Consider the following 20,239-nt stretch of genomic DNA (forward strand, 5'->3'; position numbering starts at 1 on the left):
TACCTGACCTACAGCTGTCAGCTGAGGGGAAGCAGTCTGCAGGACCCCCTGATATAGGGTTGGAGTTGACATGGGAAAAGACACACAAAACGCACTGCATATACTGCAGAATGTAAGTTACCCTTACCACAATGATTTTGAAGATGCTTTCAGCCAGGAGAAATGGGGGGTCGGGAGGCCGGATTCCTAACAAGACAATGAGCTCTAGTACAGGATACATCTGAGGACTCAACCTCTGTTTATCCTCTGTTTAGGTCCACTGCTCTTACTGCCCCACTGGCTGTGACTGACAGGGAAGAAGACAAGGCTCTCCCTCTTTGTTTTGTGGGGCTGGGAATCCAGAGACTCATGGCTACTGGGCAGGGTTTTCACCCAATGGCCATAATGCAGCCAGACTTTTCTAAACTGTTTTAGTAGGTGAGCTTATCACAAAGGAAAAGAGCTCACCCATGAGACGTATGGAGTCACAGAGCATGCAGCATGTACCCAAAGTGCTGGCAGTGAGTGATGGCACTGGGTGGACTGCTACCTGCAGGCTGGACAGACACCTGTGAGGTGGGAGCCAGGGGAGTGGAGGCATGTGGACACAGGCTGGAAGGTGGGTATAAAGATGTGGTGGGAAGCAGGAGGCCCACAGACAGGACCCGAGATCCCCAAAGAGAACCAGGACAACAGGCAGGAGGCGTCCACAGAAGGAGTCTGACAGGACCCTGGTGTGGATGCCAGGCTCGGGTGAGGCTCAAGAGAGGGAAGTAGAAGCCAGGCCAACTGGACCTGGGGAGCAGGTTCTGGGGAACAGGGAGTAGTCCGGTTTGGAACAAGTAGGCCAGCCTGTACGTGCAAACCTGGTGTGTTTGAGCCCCTTCGAGGAGAAGGAAATACACTTACTGTGTATCCTGGGCCTGCTATGGCCCTGTGTTAAACTTGGACCCTCCGGCCCTGTCAGTGCACTCCTGGTCATAGCCCCCCAAGGGCTCAAGGCACATCCTAAGCTAAAAGGCCGTCTGGTCTTTGACTTTTCTGATCTCCTTTGTAGACCAGTTAGACCTGTTGCAACCAAGTTCTCAAAGGTCTCGTTGGCTACCCAATTCCCTGGACTCCCTGGAGCCCAACTCAGGCAGACCTGATGCCAGCCATCCACAGACCACACTGAGGGGCAGCCCCTCTCACTCTGAGGAAGGTCCCAGAAAGCAGAACTTCTTGTCAGTGTCTCTGTCCCTCCCCTCTCTACCCCCCCTCTTTATGCCCCCCATCCCATGGCTTGAACTCAGGGCCTTGGGTTCTGTCCCTTAACTCTTTTTGTCCAATGTTCTCTACCATTTAAGCCACAGTATAATTTCTGTCTTTTTGGTGGTTAATTGGTAATAAAAGTCTCATGGTAAGACTTTCCTGCCTGGGCTGATTTTGAACTTCAATCCTCAGATCCAGCTTCTTGAGTCACTACCAGCACCTGGTGCACTCATGCTCCCCCACCCCCTCCCTCTCTCCTTTGGTGCCAGTTTTGGGCATGACTTGGGGCCTGGGTACTGTCTCTGAGCTTTTGTGCTCAAGGCTAGTGTTCTACCACTTGAGCCACAGCTTCACTTCCAGTTTTCCTTGTGGTTAACTAGAGAGAAGATTCCATGAACTTTCCTGCTCGGGCTGGCTTTGAACCATGATCCCGAGATCTTAGCCTCCTGAGGATTACAGGCATAAGCCCCCTCCTCCCCCTGTCAGTCCTGGGACTTGACCTCAGGGCCTGCACACTGTCCCTGAGCTTCTTTTGCTCAAGGTTAGCATTCTACAACTGAAAGCCACAACACCACTTCTGGCTTTTTCTATGTGGTACTGAGGAATCCAACCCAGGGCTTCATGAATGCTAGGCAAGCACTCTACCACGAAGCCACATACCCCCCCCCCCCCCCAGTCAGTCATGGGGCTCAAACTCCGGGCTTAGATGCTGTCTTTCAGCTCTTCAGGCTCTACATGAGCCAAAGCACCACTTCTGGTTTTCTGGTGGTTTATTGGAGATAAGTCTCATGGACTTTCCTACCTGGGGTGGCTTGAATCATGATCCTCAGATCTTGGCCTCCTTGGTAGCTAGTATTACAGGTGTGAGCCACCAGCACCCCATGCCTCTCTCTTTTTGTTTTTGTTTTTTTTTTTGGTTCTGGTCATGTGGCCTGCACTCTGGGCCTGGGCACTGTCCCTCGGCTCTTCAGCTCAAGGTTAGCGCTCTACCACTTGAGCCACAGCGCCACTTCCAGCTTTTTTCTTTTTGCTTATGTGGTGCTGAGGAATCGAACCCAGGGCCTCAGGCATGCAAGGCAAGCCCTCTACCACTGAGCCACCTTCCCAGCCCCGCCTCTCTCTTTTTAAGACAAGGTCTTATTATGTAGCCTAGGCTGGCCTGGATCTCCTGCCTCTGCCTCTTGAGTGCTGGGACTACAGATGTGTGTCACCAAACTCAGCCTGCCGATATTCTTCTGACCCAGCACGTTGGATGTAAGCCACCAATGCTTAGAGGGTGAAGGACCCACTTTAAGCAGTGGTCCTCCGATGATGCTGAGGACAAAGGAGGAGGCAGGCAGGGAGGTGGGAAGCAGAGAAGACAGGGTTAGGGAGGTAAGAGGCACGGGAAGAACAGAGTACAGGACACGGGGAAGGGCCCTGAGCAGAGCAGACAGAGCAGACTGGTTTGACTTAGGTGCATTACATGTAGGGCCAGGATGGGATTTAAGGGTGGGACCAGGGTTTAGGAACCCAGGATCCTCTCAATGGGGAGGGGAGGGAGGAAGGAGTGCTGGGACTTCCCTCCAGGTGAGGGGGAGGGGGCATTCTTCTCTTCTTCCCGCTAGGGTCTACTTTCACAAGGTCATTGCTATCTGCCTTTCAGGGAGTAGTGGGATGGGTCAAGGACCAGGCTTAACAGATACAGCACTGAATAGAAATACAGTCCCTGATGATGGACATGAATGTGAAACTTTGAGTGGGATATCCACCATTTGGGGGTCCAGGAAGACAGTGGGGTGGAGGCAGAGGTGACAGGGAAGGGCAAGCCCCTACCCTGCCACTCCCTGCCTGGGTACTTAACACTATATGTAGATGTTCGCACCCAAGGTATTAGCACACAGCATGAACCCCCAGTTCACCCCGTAACCACTGTCCAGGGAGTCCTTTCCCAAGTGACCAGCGGCAGTGCTGCGTCAGGGCCAGGAAGGAAACAGTGCGTCTGTCTTCCTGCCTCCTGCCCGGCGGGTTGGGAAGTTTGCGTGGCCCCTGCAAGGGGCCTAGTCAGCAGGTTTTTCTAGGAGCTGAATGGAAAAGAAGGAAGAAGCCTGTGGGGGCTGGAGACTGCCCAATGGAAAACAGGAGCAGAAAGGCACCCAAAATGCAGTGCCAGGAACGCGCCTGTGGAACCCAGCCCTGCGGAAGACCAGGGACTGGGGGGAGGGAAGGGGGAGGGAAGGGAGAGAGAGACCAGCTGCTGCTGCGGAAGCTTGTGCATTCTTCCCTCCAGCTTTCCAGGGACAGCTCTGAAAAGGGGCCAGCAGAGCACCCCATACTCCATCAGGCACATGAAAAAGTGACTAAGACTGGACTTGGAGCCCTGGGGCTTCTGCCTGCCCTCCAGCCCAGGAAAGGAGAAACACAGGACCGCCTTCCCTTCCTCCCACCCCCCACCTGGCCAAGGTGGGGAAGTTGGCTACAAGCTCTAAATGAAAACAAACAAACACGAAGTTTCCCCAATGTGGCTGGTTTCAGATATTGGCAACATGGAAGAGGAACACAGGCCTGAGGCACAAAGGAGGAAGGACACAACTGTGCTCCCCATTCCTGGGACAAAGGCCACTGGACACACACACAAAGAACAATGGGAGGGCAGGTCTGCGTTGGACAAGCCAGACCTGAAAGTTGTCCTCTGAGGAATGGGGCGGACCAATGTGTATGACACATACACAGATACTTAGGGGTGCTTGGGCCCCAGATGCAATCCATGCTTCGAGGGTGGCTAAGCTGGAGGGGTAGGGACATTGCTGGGTTTGGTAGTCTCAAAACCAAACCAAAACTAGTGCCCCCAGCTTCTCAAGTGGAACAGGGAGGAACTGTGACCCTCACCCTGCAGGCGGTGATGAGGTGGCACTTGGACTGTAATTAAGCATGGCAGGGCCTGGTACTCACACACCCAGATAAGCAGGGCGATTAGCTCCCACGGAGCCCCAACTGGTCTTTAGAAAACACAGGAGTCTGAGTCAGAAGCGAACTTTTGGCTCTGTGCTTATACATGGCCTAATAATGTACAACAGTCACACGTGGCAGAAATTCGAGAAAGGGGCCAGGGGTGGGGCTCTATGTTGGAGCCCTTGCCCACATTGTGCAAGGCCCTAGGCTCCAGCCCTAGTACTGCAAAGGGAAAGAATCAAGGAAAAACAATACTTGCTCCAGGCACAGTCCTGGTTTACAGAGCAGATGGTACTTGAGGGCCTTCTAAGATGCCAGCCATGTCTCCAGGTACTGCTTACTCTGCCTCCTGCCTTTCCCATGAGATGGGGCCAGGGGTCCCCAGCATCTGATCCTCCCCTATTCCTACTATGCTTCTCATAGGAAGAGTGAGCCTTCTTTCCAAACCCAGAACCTGGACAGGGAAACAGCAGGAGAGGAAGGGAGGCATGGCTCGGTGATAGAGAGCTTGCCTAGCATGCAAGAGGCGCTGGGTTCCATCCCCAGCAACCATTAAAAAAAAGAAAAAGAGAGAGGTGGTGGTTGTGAATTTTCCCCCTCACTCAGGTCTGCCAAGTTTTTCCCTTTCAAACCTTCTCCCTCCTTTCAGGCAAAAAAAGAAAAGAAAAAGGTCAGTTCAGCATTCCAGACAGCTGTCAGTGCTAGCCTTAGTTACTCTTTCCAATCTGCATGTGGTCAGGCCACAAGAGCGATCAGGAAACCAGGCAAGTGGCTGGGGCTGGAAGTCACGTCCCCAAACACACGTGTGCAGTGGGACATAAACTGAGTCTGCATCCTGCTAGGGGGTTTTCTTCGTGTATAAATTTCCTTAGATCCCCCAAAATACTCTCACTCCCACCCCTTCTAGATGGGCACATATCTAGAGTGGATTACAAGGGCATGAGCCAGGGAGGCTGTACCACCAGGCTCTGTACTGAGCTGACTTCCCTGGCCAGGAAGAGAAGTAAAAGCTCACATACTTCCGGCCCTCGTTCCACCTGACAGGCTATGCTGGTGATGGCTGTGTGGAGAGGGTGCAGGCCATCTCAGGAGGCTGCAGCTCTCCTCTCACAGCCTCACCTGCTGGGATCCAGCTCCCCTCTCCACCTGGCTTGTTTCTTAATTTAGAAGCAACACTTTGGCAAGTCTTTGGAATATAGAGCCTGTCTTAGAGTGGGAATTCTCAAGCTCAGTGGGCAAAACTGCTGATATCTGGGAAGGAAGATGCTTGAGCTAACTAGTGAACTGAAAGGCAGGACCCCTGGCTCTACCCACTCTGAGCCATCAGCTCCTTCTCTGTAGCCTGTGACAACCCAACAAGGTCTCAGACTCTGCCGGATGAAGGGTGGATGAGGAGTCAAAGTGAGATGACAGGAAAAGAAAGGGCACAAGCTTCTGCCATTTCAAAAATACCAGAACCATAGGACTGGGAAGGTGGCTCAGGGGTAGAGCGCTTGCCTCGCATGCATGAGGCCCTGAGTTTGATTTCTTAGCACCACATAAGCAGAAAAAGCCAGAAGTAGTATTGTGGCTTAAGTGATAGAGTGCTGGCCCTGAGCTGAAGAGCTGAGGGACAGCGTCCAGGCCCAGAGTTCAAGCCCTATAACCAACAACAACAACAAAAAAAAACCAGGCAGGGGTGGTAACTACTCAGGAGGTTGAGATCTGAAGATCATGGTTCAAGACCAGCCCTGGCAAAAAAAAAAAATCCAAGAGATTCCATCTCCAATTAACCAGCTAAAAGCCAGACTGGAGGCATGGCTCAAGTGGTAGAATACCAGCCATGTGTAAGAAAGCCAAGTAAAAAGGGAAGGCAAGCATGCAGGCATGAGCACACAAACACACACACTCCCCCCTCACACTGCCACCACTAAAACCAAAAGACCTGACAGAGCAGACACAGAGATCTGGATGTTGAGTTTTACATAGTATCCACCAAGATATATTAGGCTACCTTTGGGTTGGGCACTGGAAGATTCGGGAGCTACCCTAAAAATAGCCCGCCATGATTCTCTGGCTTCTAGTTTAATTATCCTCATTTCCATCAGACCTTAAAGCAGGGACCCTCCCCCCAGCTCCTCGCTGTGGACAGTTGGAGCCAGGTCATTCTTGGGGTGTGGGTCTGCTCTACTCATGGTGATACTCAGCAGTGTTCCTAGCTTCCTTCTACTGCTTACTAGATGCCAGCAGCACCTGCTGAGTTGTGACCAAACATGTCCTTGGGTGCTGTCAAAAAGCCCTGCAGGGCCGAACTGGCCCTGGGTGAGATCACCGTCCTACAGGAAGAGGGAAAATGCCCCTGCGTAAAGAGGGCAGTGCATTTATTGCAGTTGAGTCTACTGGCTGAGTGGCTGGAGAGGGCTGAGGAGAAAAGCCACATGGACATCCTCAGCCAGATGAACAAGTAGGAGGGTGGGGAGTGCACACAGTCTTGTGGAAGGGAATGGAATTCAGCCTGGGTCATTCTCCACAGCTTGGACATCACAGAGTCCATTGGCAGGACCACTGGCAGTCCTTGCCGGGACAGGCCTCGGAATTCAGAAACAGTAAATGGATCCTTACACAAGTAAGTAAGGCCAAGCTGCCCCATGTACACTTCATAGTTCCAACCACAAGCCCAAAGACAGAAGGCTCTGGTGGCTGGCCCACAAGGCTAAGCAGGTGCCTCTGGCAGAGTGCAAGCAATGTGGACCACCAGTAGGCTCTCACAGCTAGGGGTGGGGAGGGGAAGGTCCTCAGACATCACTCTGAGGTGACTTCATGGTGCAGGAATTCTTCTACGATCACCACAATCATCTGCCCTGTGGGAGAGACCTCATTGGACCAGCAAGTCACATTTCTAAGGACTTCCACGGGCACATGGGCTCCTACCTGCTGGCCAAGGCCTTGCCCACTTAATTCCATCCTGCTGGAGCAATGGGGCAGTGCTGTGTTGAACAGCCTTCAAATTCCTCTGTATTAAATCTCTCTTCCTCTACGGTTTAGCAATCACCTGCCATCTAGAGATGACACCTAATCCTTTCTTCTTAGACAACTATTAGTCATTGCTTTTTTTCCTCCAGGGACAAAAGACACCAGCTGTCTGTCGGTGGACATTCATTTCTCTTCCTTCTCATTGGGCCCCTTCAAACTGTGGGGAGACCCTGCTCACCAGCACGGCCCAAACAATTCCCAATGGGTTGCTCATCCTCTGTGGAGTCCATCTGCCCAAACTCCACATCCAATGCTCTTAATCTGCACTGATGCACAGTCCAGCATGAATCAAGGTACTCAGGGCTTCTTGGCTTTGAAATTGTAAACACAACTGTCATCAGGCACAAGTGGCTTATGCTTGCAATCCCAGCTACTTGGGAAGCAGGCAGCAGAAGGGTTGTTGTTCCATCTCAACATATAAGTTGGACATAGTGGCATATGCAACTGTGGTCCCAGCTACGCAGGATACTTAAATAGAAGGGTAATGGTACAGGATGGCTAATGAGAGATACAGACCTTATCTGAAAAAAACAACTGAAGCAAAAAGGGCTGGGGGTGTGGCTCAAGTGATAGTTTCTGTAAGTATAAGGCCCTGAGTGCAAAAAAACAAAAACAAAAACAAAAAAACCAACTACCTGGGTGGCCAATGTCAGGAGGATCACAGTTCCAGGAGAGCCAGGGCAGAAAAGTTCAAGAAACTAGTTTCTGGAAGCAATGAGTGGAGCTATGAAGGGAAGCCTAATGTAGCAGATCATGGCTCAGGCACATGCCTGGGCAAACAGGGAGACCCTATCTCAAAAGTTACCAGGAAGGGGCTGGGAAGGTGTCTCAGTGGTAGAGCACTTGCCTTGCATGCCTAAGGCCCTGGGTTCGATTTCTCAGCACCACATAAGCAAAAAGAAAAAAGCCAGAAGTGGCGCTGTGACTCAAGTGGTAGAGCGCTAGCCTTGAGCTGAAGAGCTGAAGGACAGTGCCCAGGCCCAGAGTTCAGGCCCCACGACTGGACCCAAAAAAAAAAAAAAAAAAAAGTTACCAGGAAAAAAACAGGGTTAGAGATGTAAGCCAGCCTACTGAACCACATATATATCCAGCATTTTGCAGAGTAAACTGCAGCTTTGCCCAGATTTAAGAGCAGCAGGTCCTGGACTTTACGAAAGTTCTCTAGACCTGTCACAGGTAAAATGCATGTAGTCTTGAATTTAGTATTCAACTTCTGGGAATTTTTCCTACAAAATCATTCTCACCTGGGTGCCAAGATGTTCACTGGCTATTCACTGTGGTGTAGCAGAAGGTTTCAGAAACAATATGAATATCTATCAAAGATATAAAGCAGGAGCTGGTGGTTCATGCCTGTAACCCTGGAGGAAGCTGAGATCTGAGAATCTACGTTTGAAACCAGCCAGGGCAGAAAAGTCTGTAAGACACTTCTCTCCAATTAACCAGCAAAAAGCTAAAATTGGATCAGTGGCTCACAAATTGTAGAGCACCAGTCTTCAGTGAAAAAGCTCAGGGACAGAGCCCAGGCCCTGAGTTCAAGTCCCAGTACACACACGTACACACACACACACACACACACACACACACACACACACACACACACGGATTAAAAAAAAAACAAGATGCAAACTAGCACCTGCCTGACAATCTAGCTATTGAGAAACTGAGGCAGTATAACCCCTTGAGCTTAGGAATTTGTGGCCACCTGTCTCAAAAATCAATCAAACAACCCAAGAAACTAGGAGTTTGCTTTAGTGCAGATGGTCTAGAAGGAAGCCTGGTATGTGCCTGTCAGGAGACTACAATTAAACCCAAGAGTTCGAGGCCAGTCTGGCCAACACTATGAGACCCTGCCTCAAAACAAAACAAAATAAAAAGGGATGGGGGTGGGGGGGAATCAGAGAAGGGAGGCAAATTCTGCCTTTAGGAGTGACATTACAATGATGTCTAAGGACATTTTGAGTGGTAAGACTGAAGGGCACTGCTGCCATGGAGTGGGTGGAGGCCAGGGACACAGCTACACCATCCTGTAGGGCTCAGGACGCCCACTCCAGAGAACAAACCATTTCCCAGCATCAACAAAGCCCCAGCTGGAGAATTCCACCTCCAGTAGGATCTCCAAGATGCATTTTATAAAACATCTAGGATCATCCAAAATACACTCACGTTATGTGCATGGTTTTTTGAAAACGAAATAAGAATGAAAGGGCTTTTTAAGGAACTGGCAACAATCCCAAAAGCCTGAAGGTTGTGGTTGACGGGGAAGTGGCTTCTGACTACCCTTTCAACTTGGTCCTGTGTCCAAAATGAGAGACTTCTGCAAAGAATCACTCCAAATAGAAAACTTCCTTGCCCAAGGCTGTCTAGCTTGGAGCAAAAGCCTGGGGACTTCATTGCTTCTGCATCTAGAATTTGGGGGAGAAGGTGCCTGGCGCCCCTGAGCCACGAGGCTCAGGCCTGTAATCCTGGCAGTTATTCAGGAGGCTGAGACTCGAGGGTTGTGACTCAAAGCCAGCCTGGACAAGAACAATCTGTGAGACCCTTATCTCCAATGAACCACCCAAAGGCCAGAAGTAGAGCTGTGGCTCCATGGTACAGCGCCAGTCTTGGGGGCGCGCGGGGGGTGAGGGGGAAGCTCAGGAATAGAGAGCCCAGGACATGAGTTCAAGCCCCAGGAGCAGTACACACACACACACACACACACACACACACACACACACACACACACACACACACACACACACACACACACACACACACACACACACACACACACATTTTTAAGGGGAGGGCTTTTTTTTTTGTTTTTTTTTGATGGGTGGCACGTTCCGGGTCAGCCTGTCGGGCATCTCTGCTCTTCCGAGGGGCTCAGCCGACCCTTCCCGAGGAGGCTGGAGCTCCCCCAGGGCCCGCCGCACCCACCCCCACCCCCGTCCGTCCGCGGCCCTCCACCCCCCCCACCCGCGGGGACACGCGCCAACGCGGCCACTTTGGTCCCGAGAGTCCCCTCCCGTACTGCGGTGCCCCCCTCTCCCGCTACACACGCACTCCAGGAAGCGGGGACCCCCAACGTCGGCCGGCACACCCCCAAACAAACCCGGCCTGCGCTCACCTGGCTCGCCTTGTAGAACTGTTTCTTCAGCCCCGCCACCGACATGCTGCTGCCCTCCGCAGGCCTGGACCCAGCGAACCGCCCGTCCCGTGCAAACTTACAGGAAGCTGGGCGCTGCTGACCCTCTCTCGCGCCTCAACTGCTTCCCCCCACCCCACCTACCCCCCGAGTCGGCACCGCCTCCGCCACTCGGCGCTCGCCACTTCCACACCCGCCCCGGCGCCGCCTCAGCCACTCGCGCGCTCGCGCGGCCAGGATATTACATGGCAACCACACACTTCCGGTGCCGGCACCCGCCCGCCCGCCAGCGCGCGCGTGCGCGTGCGCGTGTCGGAGGGCGCGCCACAGGCACACGCGTCTGCGCACGCGCGCCCTCTGTCGGCGGCCGAGCGCACGCGCATTCCGTCCGCAGAGGATGGTGGGATCAGGGTAGACCCGCTCCAACCAACGAGTGTGATTTTTTTTTGTCGTATCCTAGAGAGGCCATGGTGGCTGCAGCGCCCCTTGGAGAGCAGGAGGTGAAGCTAAGTCTCAAGGAAGTTGCTTATCTATAATCCATTTCGAAAAGGGATCTAGGAAAGAGGAGGGGAAGCTCAGGTTTAAAATTCTTCTAGGCAGACAGGCTCAAGTGGCTTTCGGCAGTAAACTCTACTCTGGGAGCTGAGATATGAAGATCACGGTTCAAAACCGTCTGGGCAGGAAAGTCCATGAGACTCTTACTCCAGTTAACCATGATTATATTATTATTTTAGAGTTCTCACCTTCAAGTTTCCCTCCAGTTTGTCATCAGGAAACTCAAATTAAATGGTACACTCCCATCTTCCTAACACTTGCCACAAACGCTGCCCGGGCAAGTCCACTGATGCTTTTCTCTGATCTGGTTTCTTATGAGATGTGTAATCTTACTTGCTCTTTTGAACGTTCTTCCCCAATCTTGTCTCCATCTTTTGAGCCCAACAAGGACTCCTCTTAGAATGCTACCTTGTTCAAGAATCTCCCAAGGTCGATACATTTTAACTAATAGTGAACTTTAAATCAATTGTTCTGGATTTTTTAAGTGTTCAGAATGAATGGGGAATAAATAATTAACTGAAGAGTAAATGAATAAAAAATAGGAACAAGAAAATGGCTACAACGGAAATGCTTGAAATGAAACATGAGTGATGAAACTGCAGACAGTTTGGGATGATTTTCTGAAGTAGAAAACTGCTGGATGTTTCCTAATGATTCACTAGAAAGTAGTGGAGTAGTTGGTCAAAGGTTTGGTTCATAATACAAACGCCCCAACCTCACTTTTTTTTTTTTTTTGCCGGTCATGGGGCCTGAACTCTGGGTCTGGGCGTTGTCCCTCAGCTCTTCAGCTCAAGGCTAGCGCTCTACCACTGGAGCCACAGCACCACTTCTGGCTTTTTCTGTTTATGTGGTACTGAGGAATCGAACCCAGGGCCTCATGCTTGCAAGGCATGCACTCTACCGCTGAGCTACCTTCCCAGCCCCCCAACCTACTTTTTAAGATATCAATGTATCTATTATTAATAGTTTGAATTATGAAGTTTTTTCCCCCATTTTTTTTGTGTGTGTACCAGTACTGGGGCTTGAACTCAGAGCCTGGGTGCTGTTCTTGAGTTTGTTATTTTTTTCCTGAAGGCCAGTGTTCTACCACTTGAACTACAGCTCCACTTTGGTTTTTGGTGGTTAACTGGATCTAAGAGTTTCATAGACTTTCCTACCAAAGCTGACTTCCAATCGTGATCCTCAGATCTGAGCCTCCCGAGCTGAGTCACTGGGATTACAGGCATTAGCCACCAGTGCCCGTGATCTACACAACTTCATCAAATTATATTTGTGCATTCACACAAATATTTTTTGAACTTCCTTGGCTCAGTGACTGCCTCAGTAACTGACAGATCCTGGTGATGACTGGTTTTTGTCTTCATGAATGACAAACATAAACTGCCTAGTCATAAGAAAGAAGTGTGCAAATACTTTTTGTCGTTGAAGGTGGAGGAATTTTCTCAATGTCGATTTATCTGAAAATCGGTAGAAATAAAAAACAACAAAAAGCTTCTTGCAGAAGAAATACACATGTCTGAAAGTCTTGAATTTAAAATGTAAGTCTGATTCATTCATTCCCTCTGAATGTATTTAAAGCTCTATCCAGACTAGTGTAGTGGGTCCAGGCAGGGCAATTCACTTCTGCAATCCCAGTTAACCCCCGTGGTAGAGTGCCTACCTAGGAAGAGCTACACTGTCCAATCTCAATACTGCCCAAAGGAATGCATTATTCTGATTGCAATAGTTACATTCAGCCAATATCTAATTAGGAGAAACTCAAAACTTCAAAGTTCTCACCTAAACCAGTTTTGCGTCACTCCTGACGCAAAAAGCATGGCCCTCCTCCCTTTAATCCCACGCGCTCAGCCAATCGCAGTTCCGAACTCTCAGATAAGACATCTTTTACCCCCAATCGGAGGGCTTATTCTCTCAACCAAGGACTAGCCGACGAAAGCCTTTGCTCCCGCCCCCATCCCACCCCCGCCCGCGAAAATATCAATAGAGGAGCCGACGGAGGACTGAGAAGCACAGCTCTCGCGAGGTTGCTTCCGGCGGTACTCTGAACCCGAGACGCGCTGTCACGTGACGCGGCCTCGCCCAATCGGCGCCCGGGCTGCGAGGGTCGCCACGGTTCCCGCCAAATACGAGCGCGGCGGCCGCGGCCACAGCGGCGCGGGCGGGAGGGCGAGCAGCAGCGGCCGCCACAGTGGAGCCCGCGCCTCCGCCGCTTGAGGAGTGCTCGAACCCCCGCCGCAACGATGCTGGAGGAGCCGGAGTGCGGGGCGCCGGGCCCCGGGACAGCGGCCACAGGTCGGTTCCGGCCAGGACTGAAGGGGAAGGGGCGGCGCGGCCTGTGCGGACCCGGGGTGGCGGTTGGGGTTGATCGAGTGTCCGGGCCTGCTGTTCCGTGCCGGGCGTTCCATGCCCGGAGCCAGAGGCTCCGCGCGACCCGCAGGGCCCCCTCCCTGGCGTCATTGTTGTAGCCGCGACCACTTACGCCCAAATGTATGCATATATATGCGTATTTCCTTTTTTTTTTAATTCCTGCACATTTGCGTCCCTTCGTTTTTTCCGGAGCTTTCTGGTGGTTGACGGATTGGTGGGGCCGAGAAGGGAAACTGAGTGTTATTTGTGTCCCCAGAGAATCTTGGACCTTGCAGCAGGAGCGGAAACTGTGAAGCCCGAGGTCTCCTGGTCTCAGGGGTCAGGACAAGGCCAAATGAGAGTTTTGGGGGGAGCTGGGGAATGGCCAGGGAGCTAGGACTCCGTATTCTTGTTCCCGTCTGATACACATGGTGTCTTTCTCCTCTCTGCATCTTGCAGGAGAGGGGAGTCTTTTCTAACACCCCTAGAATGTGAGGTGGCGGACCAAAGAAATCCAGACCGTTCCCCATCTTCGACTCCGCATTGTCCGCCCCTTCCCCGTCCCCTTCCTCCCCCACTTCCCCGAGCTTGGCGCATTTTTTGGTACCTACCTAATCATATGTGTGCTGGTTGAGTGGATGGAAGTGACTTCAAAGCATCCAGGCTTCCTCAGTCTCAGCACTACTGACATTTGCGGTTGGATTTGGCCCTTTCGGGTGCTGAGTTGCATCCCTGACCACCACCCTGTCTCCATGCCAGTAGCAACCCCATCCTCTACAGTTGCAATAGACCAAAATGTCCCCCAGATGTGGCCAAGTGTCCCTGGAGGTGGCTGGGGGATACCTGGCCCTCCCCCTTTGAGAACCAATACTTGAGTTTTACAGATATATAATTAATAGAAATAAATCGGGAAGACGTGCTTTCATGGAGCTGGGATACAAGATGTGGAATTAAAAATTAGAAAAGGCAATCACCACTCACTCTGACCATCCAGTCATAAAAAAGAGGTTTTAGTGTTCCTGTTGGGAAGGGTGTGATCTCAGAATGAAGAACACTTGATAATTCTATTCCTACCAGTGTCATATGCACGTAGCTACATACACATACACACATATGTATATATGTGTGTGTGTATATACATGTATATACACATATATACTTTTTACTTCAAGGAGTTCCTTATTTATATCAGATCTGGAGCTCCACTTAGGGTCTCAGGTCTTATCTGTTTCCCTTGTATGAACACCTAGAACCATGCAAATAAGTTCTTGTTGGTTCTGAAGTTGAGTTTTATTATTTTTTTAAAATTTTATTGTCAAGGTGATGTACAGAGGGGTTACAGTTACATACATAAGGTAGTGAGTACATTTCTTGTCAAACATTGTTACCCCCTCCCTCATTTTTCCCCCACATTTCTCCCTCCCAATCCCTCTGAAGATGTTTTTAAATGGCTAAAGCCTACAGAGTAAATGATGATTTTGCCGGGGGGGGGGGGGAGAATCCTTATTTTTTTATAACTGAAAACTTGGAAATTAAACATCTTTCTTTCATGAAAAGAGTAGAAAGGAAATGTGAACCAAGATTCTTTTCTTACTTTCCAAGCTTGGAGCTGAGGGAGAGGGTAATTTCAGCTACAGACAGCTGAGTTTTATTTTATTTTTTTTAAATGGAAGCTCAAGTCTGATTTTCATGTAGCTTTTAGAAAATATATGCACAGTCCTCTTAAAATAACCAACCTAGATTTTTCTAAAACAGATCGCCTAGCAGGTGTGAGCTTCTAAATTTACTCTAACTAAAAAATATTTATCCAAAGATTCGATTCTATTTATGGTCAGCTCTGCATCAACCTTAGTATTATTAGATGCTTTTCTTGAGATTTTTATATTATGGTGCAAGATGATATTCTCCCTTACTATATCTTGACAGCAAGAACCTTAGAGAACAGCTGATGTTATGTGCTTTTCATGCACTTCTTTAAATAAACAAAATGAATCCTTTTCTGATTTTGTAGATTTGGTGGTAATATATGGGAGGGGATTGAGTTGAAGGAGAGTGTTTTGAGGTGTCTTATTATTTGTGAAAATAGTAATTGGATGTCTTCTCTAAGCTCCACCTTTCCTCATTCCACTTATTGTCCTTGTTACTTACCGTATCACTCATTGGCTTCCTAGTGAATTCCAAAACTTGAGCCTACAGCTCTAAGTACAGTGTGGAGCTACTTGACAAAGAGCTGGCTTTATGGGCCGGGGCACAAGCAACAATAAAAGAAACATTTCAAAGTGAATGCCATAAGGAAAATGAATCAAGGTATGGTTATATTTAGGGGTCAACCTATCAACATTTTTTTTTTTGTCGGTCATGGGGCTTGAACTCTGGGCCTGGGCGCTGTCCCTTAGCTCTTCAGCTCAAGGCAAATGCTCTACCACTTGAGCTACAGCGCCACTTCCGGTTTTCTAGTGGTTTATTGGAGATAGGAGTCTCACGGTCTTTCCTGCCCGGGCTGGCTTTGAACCGCGATTCTCAGATCTCAGCCTCCTGAGTAGCTAGGATTACAGGTGTGAGCCACCGGCGCCCGGCCCTATCAACATTTTTGAGACAAATAGTTCTTTGTGGGGTGGGGTGCTAACCTGTTTACTTCTTCCAACTGGAGATGAGTAGTGTCCCTGGAGCCTCCTGCCATCATGACAACCAAACCAGCAGACATTGCCAGATACTCTTCTTGGGACAGGGAAAGGTGGCAAAATCATTCCTACCTAAGAATCCTGGCAGGTAGTTGGACCTTTATGTAACATTTCTATCTCTTAGTAACTTAACTTTCACATCTTTATTTATAGCCATGGATTGCAAAGACAGACCAACTTTTCCAGTTAAGAAGTTAATACAAGGTAACTTAACTCTCATGTTGTTCCTAACTCATGCCCTTCATTTATTTTCTCCTGTGGGAGTTCTTAGTAGAAGCATTGGGGTTGGGGTGGGGGTGGGGGAGCTTGAAGGGGACAGCCAGAGTGCTTCTGTAGCACTTAAAAAATTTAGCTTTTTTTTTTTTTTTTTGTTGGTCATGGGGCTTGAACTCTGGGCCTGGGCGCTGCTCTCAGCTCTTCAGCTCAAGTCAAGCGCTCTACCACTTGAGCTACAGCGCCACTTCCGGTTTTCTGGTGGTTTATTGGAGATAGGAGTCTCAAGGTCTTTCCTGCCCAGGCTGGCTTTGAACCGCAATTCTCCTGAGTAGCTAGGATTACAGGTGTGAGCCACCAGCGCCCAGCTAGCATTTATTTGTTTTTTTTTTGTTTTGTTTTGTTTTCTTTTCTTTTCTTTTCTTTTTTTTTGCTTATGTGGTGCTGAGGAATCGAACCCAGGGCCTCGAGCTTACAAGGCAAGCGCTCTACCACTAGGCCACCTTCCCAGCCCCAGCTAGCATTTATTTGTGTATACAGTACCTTAGAGCTAGAACCTGACTTTAAATGTGAAATTTGTTTATATGTACCCTATCTAACCTGAAGGTAATTTTGTTCTAAACAAAAATTTTTTTTGGGGGGGGGGGTCCGGTCGTGGGCCTGAACTCTGGGCCTGGGCACTGTCCCTCAGCTCTTCAGCTCAAGGCTAGCACTCTACCACTTGAGCCACAGCGCCACTTCTGGCTTTTTTTTCTTTTTGCTTATGTGGTGCTGAGGAATCGAAACCAGGGCCTCATGCATGCAAGGCAAGTGCTCTATCACTGAGCCACCTTCCCAGCCCCAACAAAAATTTCTTTGTGTTAATACTACAGCTTGAACCCTGCCTGGGTACTACTGTCCCTGATCTTTTTTGCTCAAGGCTGGTTCTCTACCACTTGAGTCAGAGCTCCACTTCTAGCTTTTTGCTGCTTTGATTAGAGATTTGAGGAGTTAGAATTACAGATATGGGCCACCAGTGCCAGGCAAATCTGTATTTGTTGTAGTTTATATATTTGCAGTGCTGGGAATGGAACACAGAGCCTCATACAGGACAGACAACCACAATTGGTTAAGTTTTATTGTTGTTGATGGAGATGGTAGTAGTTTTAATGTATTTAGGGGCACTAGAGGTGAAGCATAGAAAGCACTATACTGCTGAGCACACCCCCAGTCTCCTATGGCTCCATTTCAAAGCTGCAAAACCTTTATCCTCAGCCAGTTACTGGTGGCTCATGCTTGTAATCCTAGCTACTCAGGATCATGGTTCAAAGCAAGCCTGGGCAGGAAAGTCTGTGAGATTGGTTTTTTGTTTGTTTGTTTGTTTGTTTTGCTTTGTTTTTGGTCAGTCGTGGGGCTTGAACTCTGCCTGGGCTTGAACTCGGCCTCGGCGCTGTCTCTCAGCTCTTCAGCTCAAGGCTAGCGCTCTAGTGCTTGAGCCACAGTGCCACTTGTAGCTTTTTCTGTTTATGTGGGTCTGAGGAATTGAACCCAGGGCCTCATGCACACAAAGCAAGCACTCTACCACTGAGTCACCTTCCCAGCACATCTGTGAGACTCCTATCTCCAATTAACCACCTGAAAATGAGAAGTGGCATTGTGGCTCAAGTGGTAGAGTACTAGCCTTGAGCAAAAAGAGCTTAGGAACAGGGCTCAAGCCCTGAGTTCAAGCCCCAGAATGAGTGGGGGAAAATAAAATTCCCCCAAAGCCCAACAAAATGGGTAATATCCAGCATACAGATTACTCAATATTATTACTCAATTATTCTCTCACACTTTCACTGAAAAGTCTTTTTTTTCCCTGTTGGATTCAGCCCGCCTGCCATTCAAACGCCTGAATCTTGTGCCCAAGGAGAAAGCCGAGGATGAGCCTGATGACCTAAGACACCCTCAGAGCATTTCTGTGGATGGCAAGGTCCCCCATCTGGAACGCTCCTTGGTTAACTTGGAGAGCGACTGTCATGTGGTTTCTGACCTAGACTTCAGACCCAAACTGGTCAATGGGAAGGGTCCTTTAGATAACTTCTTAAGAAATAGAATCAAAACCAGCATTGCCCAGAATGTGGTCATCATCGATCTGACAGAGGATTCAAATGACCCGACAGACAATGCCATGGATCACAGTAAACTCCCTCCTGAAGCCTCCTTCCCCAAGGAGGCTGTTAATGGGATCAGAGAAGGCAGAGATGAGCAGAGGCCATCAGAGGTAAACGCGCTTTGTGAGGAGGCAGTGTTTCCTGAAAAGCCCCTTTCAGACAGTCCTTGTAAAATAAAGGAGCCTGCTAGACCAGGAGGCCTAGAGGGAAAAGGCAGCTCCCAGGAAGTCTTACTACAGAGCTCAACCAAGCTGACAGAGGATCTGCCACCGTGCCCTCCGCAGGAGTCAGACGGCTGGAGTGAGGCCAAGGGCATCCTGTTCAAGGGGAAGATGCCCCTGGTGATCTTACAGGACATCTTGGCTTTGAAACCTCCTCCATCCACCTCTCCTCCCACTACCCCCCTGGATAAGAGCAGAATCTCAGAGAGTGATGTGTTGGAATCCTGCCCTGAAGACGACTCTGTCCTCAGTCACTCATCTCTGAGCTCGTCCTCTCCCACCAGCTCTCCCGAGGGCCCGGTCGCTCCTGAGAAACAACATGGCATCAGGACCAGTCCTTCCACACCGTCCACCTGCAGAGTAAGTATCCCACAGAACATCCACTCACACACTGATAGGTCTCGGTACCTTCCTTTCTAACCAGGTCGCTCACATGGTCAGTGCACACAGCAGAGCCACAGAGGGATGACTTTGTAACAACACAGATGTCTTTCTGAGGAAGTTGGAGTGTGGCTCAAATGGTAGAGCTCCTGACTTGAATGAAGAGGCCAAGCAAGAGTGTGAGGCCCTGAGTTCAAGCCCCACTACTGGCACACAAAGAGTAAGATACCAGAAGTCTTTCTGAGATCACATGCCATAAAGTAAGCCAGATGTGGTGTTGCACACCTACAGTTCCAGCAGTTGGGAGGTAAAAGCAGAAGGAGCTCTAGTCAGGAGTCAGCCTGAGTTACACATCAAGACCCCATTTCAAAAGCAAGAACTGAGGGCTGGGAAGGTGGCTCAGTGGTAGAGCACTTGCCTTGCATGCCTGAGGCCCTGGGTTTGATTCCTCAGCACCACATAAGCAAAAAGATAAAAGCCGGAAGTGGCACTGTGGCTCAAGTGGTAGTGCACTAGCCTTGAGCTGAAGAGCTGAGGGACAGTGCCCAGGCCCAGAGTTCAGGCCCCACGACCAGATCCAAAAAAAAAAACAAACAAAAGCAAGAACTGAGGACTGGGAATGTGACTTAGAGGTAGAGTGCTTGCCCAGCATGCATGAAATCCTTGGTTCCATTCCTCAGTACCATATAATAAGAAAAAGCTGGAAGTGATGCTGTGGCTCAAATGGTAGAGTGCTAGCCTTGAGCAAGAGAAGCTCAGGGACAGTACCCAGGCCCAGAGTTCAAGCCCCAGGACTGGCAAAAAACCAACAAGAACTGTAAATGCAGTTGTGTGTAGAGTGATGGGGAGGGCCTTGGTTATTCTACAGGGGGCTGAATATCTTCAGGGAGGGATTCTGTAAACTTCATCGACTCCTAATGAATAGTGATTGCCAACATAGCCCTTTGGGAGAATAAGAACTGCCAGCCTGGCCCCGTCACCCTCACTTCACCCGGTGCCTACCCACATCCCCATATAGATGGGTTAGGGAGTCCGTGGTGAAGCAACAACACAGAAGGGTAAAAGGGACTACTGTGTAATTGGCCTTGTATCGTGGCCACCATCTCATAACCTCCCCTGAGGGACTGGAGCAATAGAATGAGAAACCTGGAGCCATTGTAAAAGACCCAAGGAGGCTGACATTTAAATGATGTGCTTTTGGCTGGGTGTGGTGGTACACATGTGTAATCTCAGCATTCTGGAGCCATCATGGGAGAATTGCCAGCCTGAGTGACACAGCAAGGTCCTGGCCCAAAAAGCCAGATGCTGGAGGCTCATGCTCCTCAGGAGGCAGCGATTGCAGGTCAAGCAAAAGCGTTCAACTCAACAGAAAAGGCTGGGCAAGGTGGAGTGCACCTGTCATCCTACCTA

At 49.8% G+C, this 20,239-nt stretch overlaps 2 protein-coding genes across 3 annotated transcripts in view; one reads left to right on the forward strand and one right to left on the reverse strand.

The window, feature by feature from the left end:
• Positions 1–10,478, reverse strand: part of LOC138813936 (endophilin-A2) — a 28,669-nt gene extending 18,191 nt beyond the window's left edge. Inside the window, exon 1 of the mRNA XM_070002530.1 lies at positions 10,283–10,478. Within this exon, the coding sequence (XP_069858631.1) occupies positions 10,283–10,327 (45 nt within the window). The 5' untranslated portion in view covers positions 10,328–10,478. The remainder of the gene's footprint in view (positions 1–10,282) is intronic.
• A 2,489-nt stretch (positions 10,479–12,967) lies between these two features.
• Positions 12,968–20,239, forward strand: part of LOC138813937 (chromatin assembly factor 1 subunit A-like) — a 31,926-nt gene continuing 24,654 nt past the window's right edge. The window contains exons 1-3 of one of the 2 annotated variants that reach the window (XM_070002531.1): positions 12,968–13,147; positions 16,036–16,086; positions 17,946–18,808. In XM_070002531.1, coding sequence (XP_069858632.1) covers positions 13,096–13,147; positions 16,036–16,086; positions 17,946–18,808 — 966 coding nt within the window. In that variant the 5' untranslated portion in view covers positions 12,968–13,095. Of the gene's footprint in view, positions 13,148–15,402; positions 15,509–16,035; positions 16,087–17,945; positions 18,809–20,239 lie in introns of those variants that run through there. The other variant, XM_070002533.1, reaches the window with a different exon arrangement.

This window comes from Dipodomys merriami, unplaced genomic scaffold, assembly GCF_024711535.1.
Source record: "Dipodomys merriami isolate MVZ:Mamm:240054 unplaced genomic scaffold, mDipMer1.0.p SCAF_6, whole genome shotgun sequence".
Lineage (NCBI taxonomy): Eukaryota > Metazoa > Chordata > Mammalia > Rodentia > Heteromyidae > Dipodomys > Dipodomys merriami.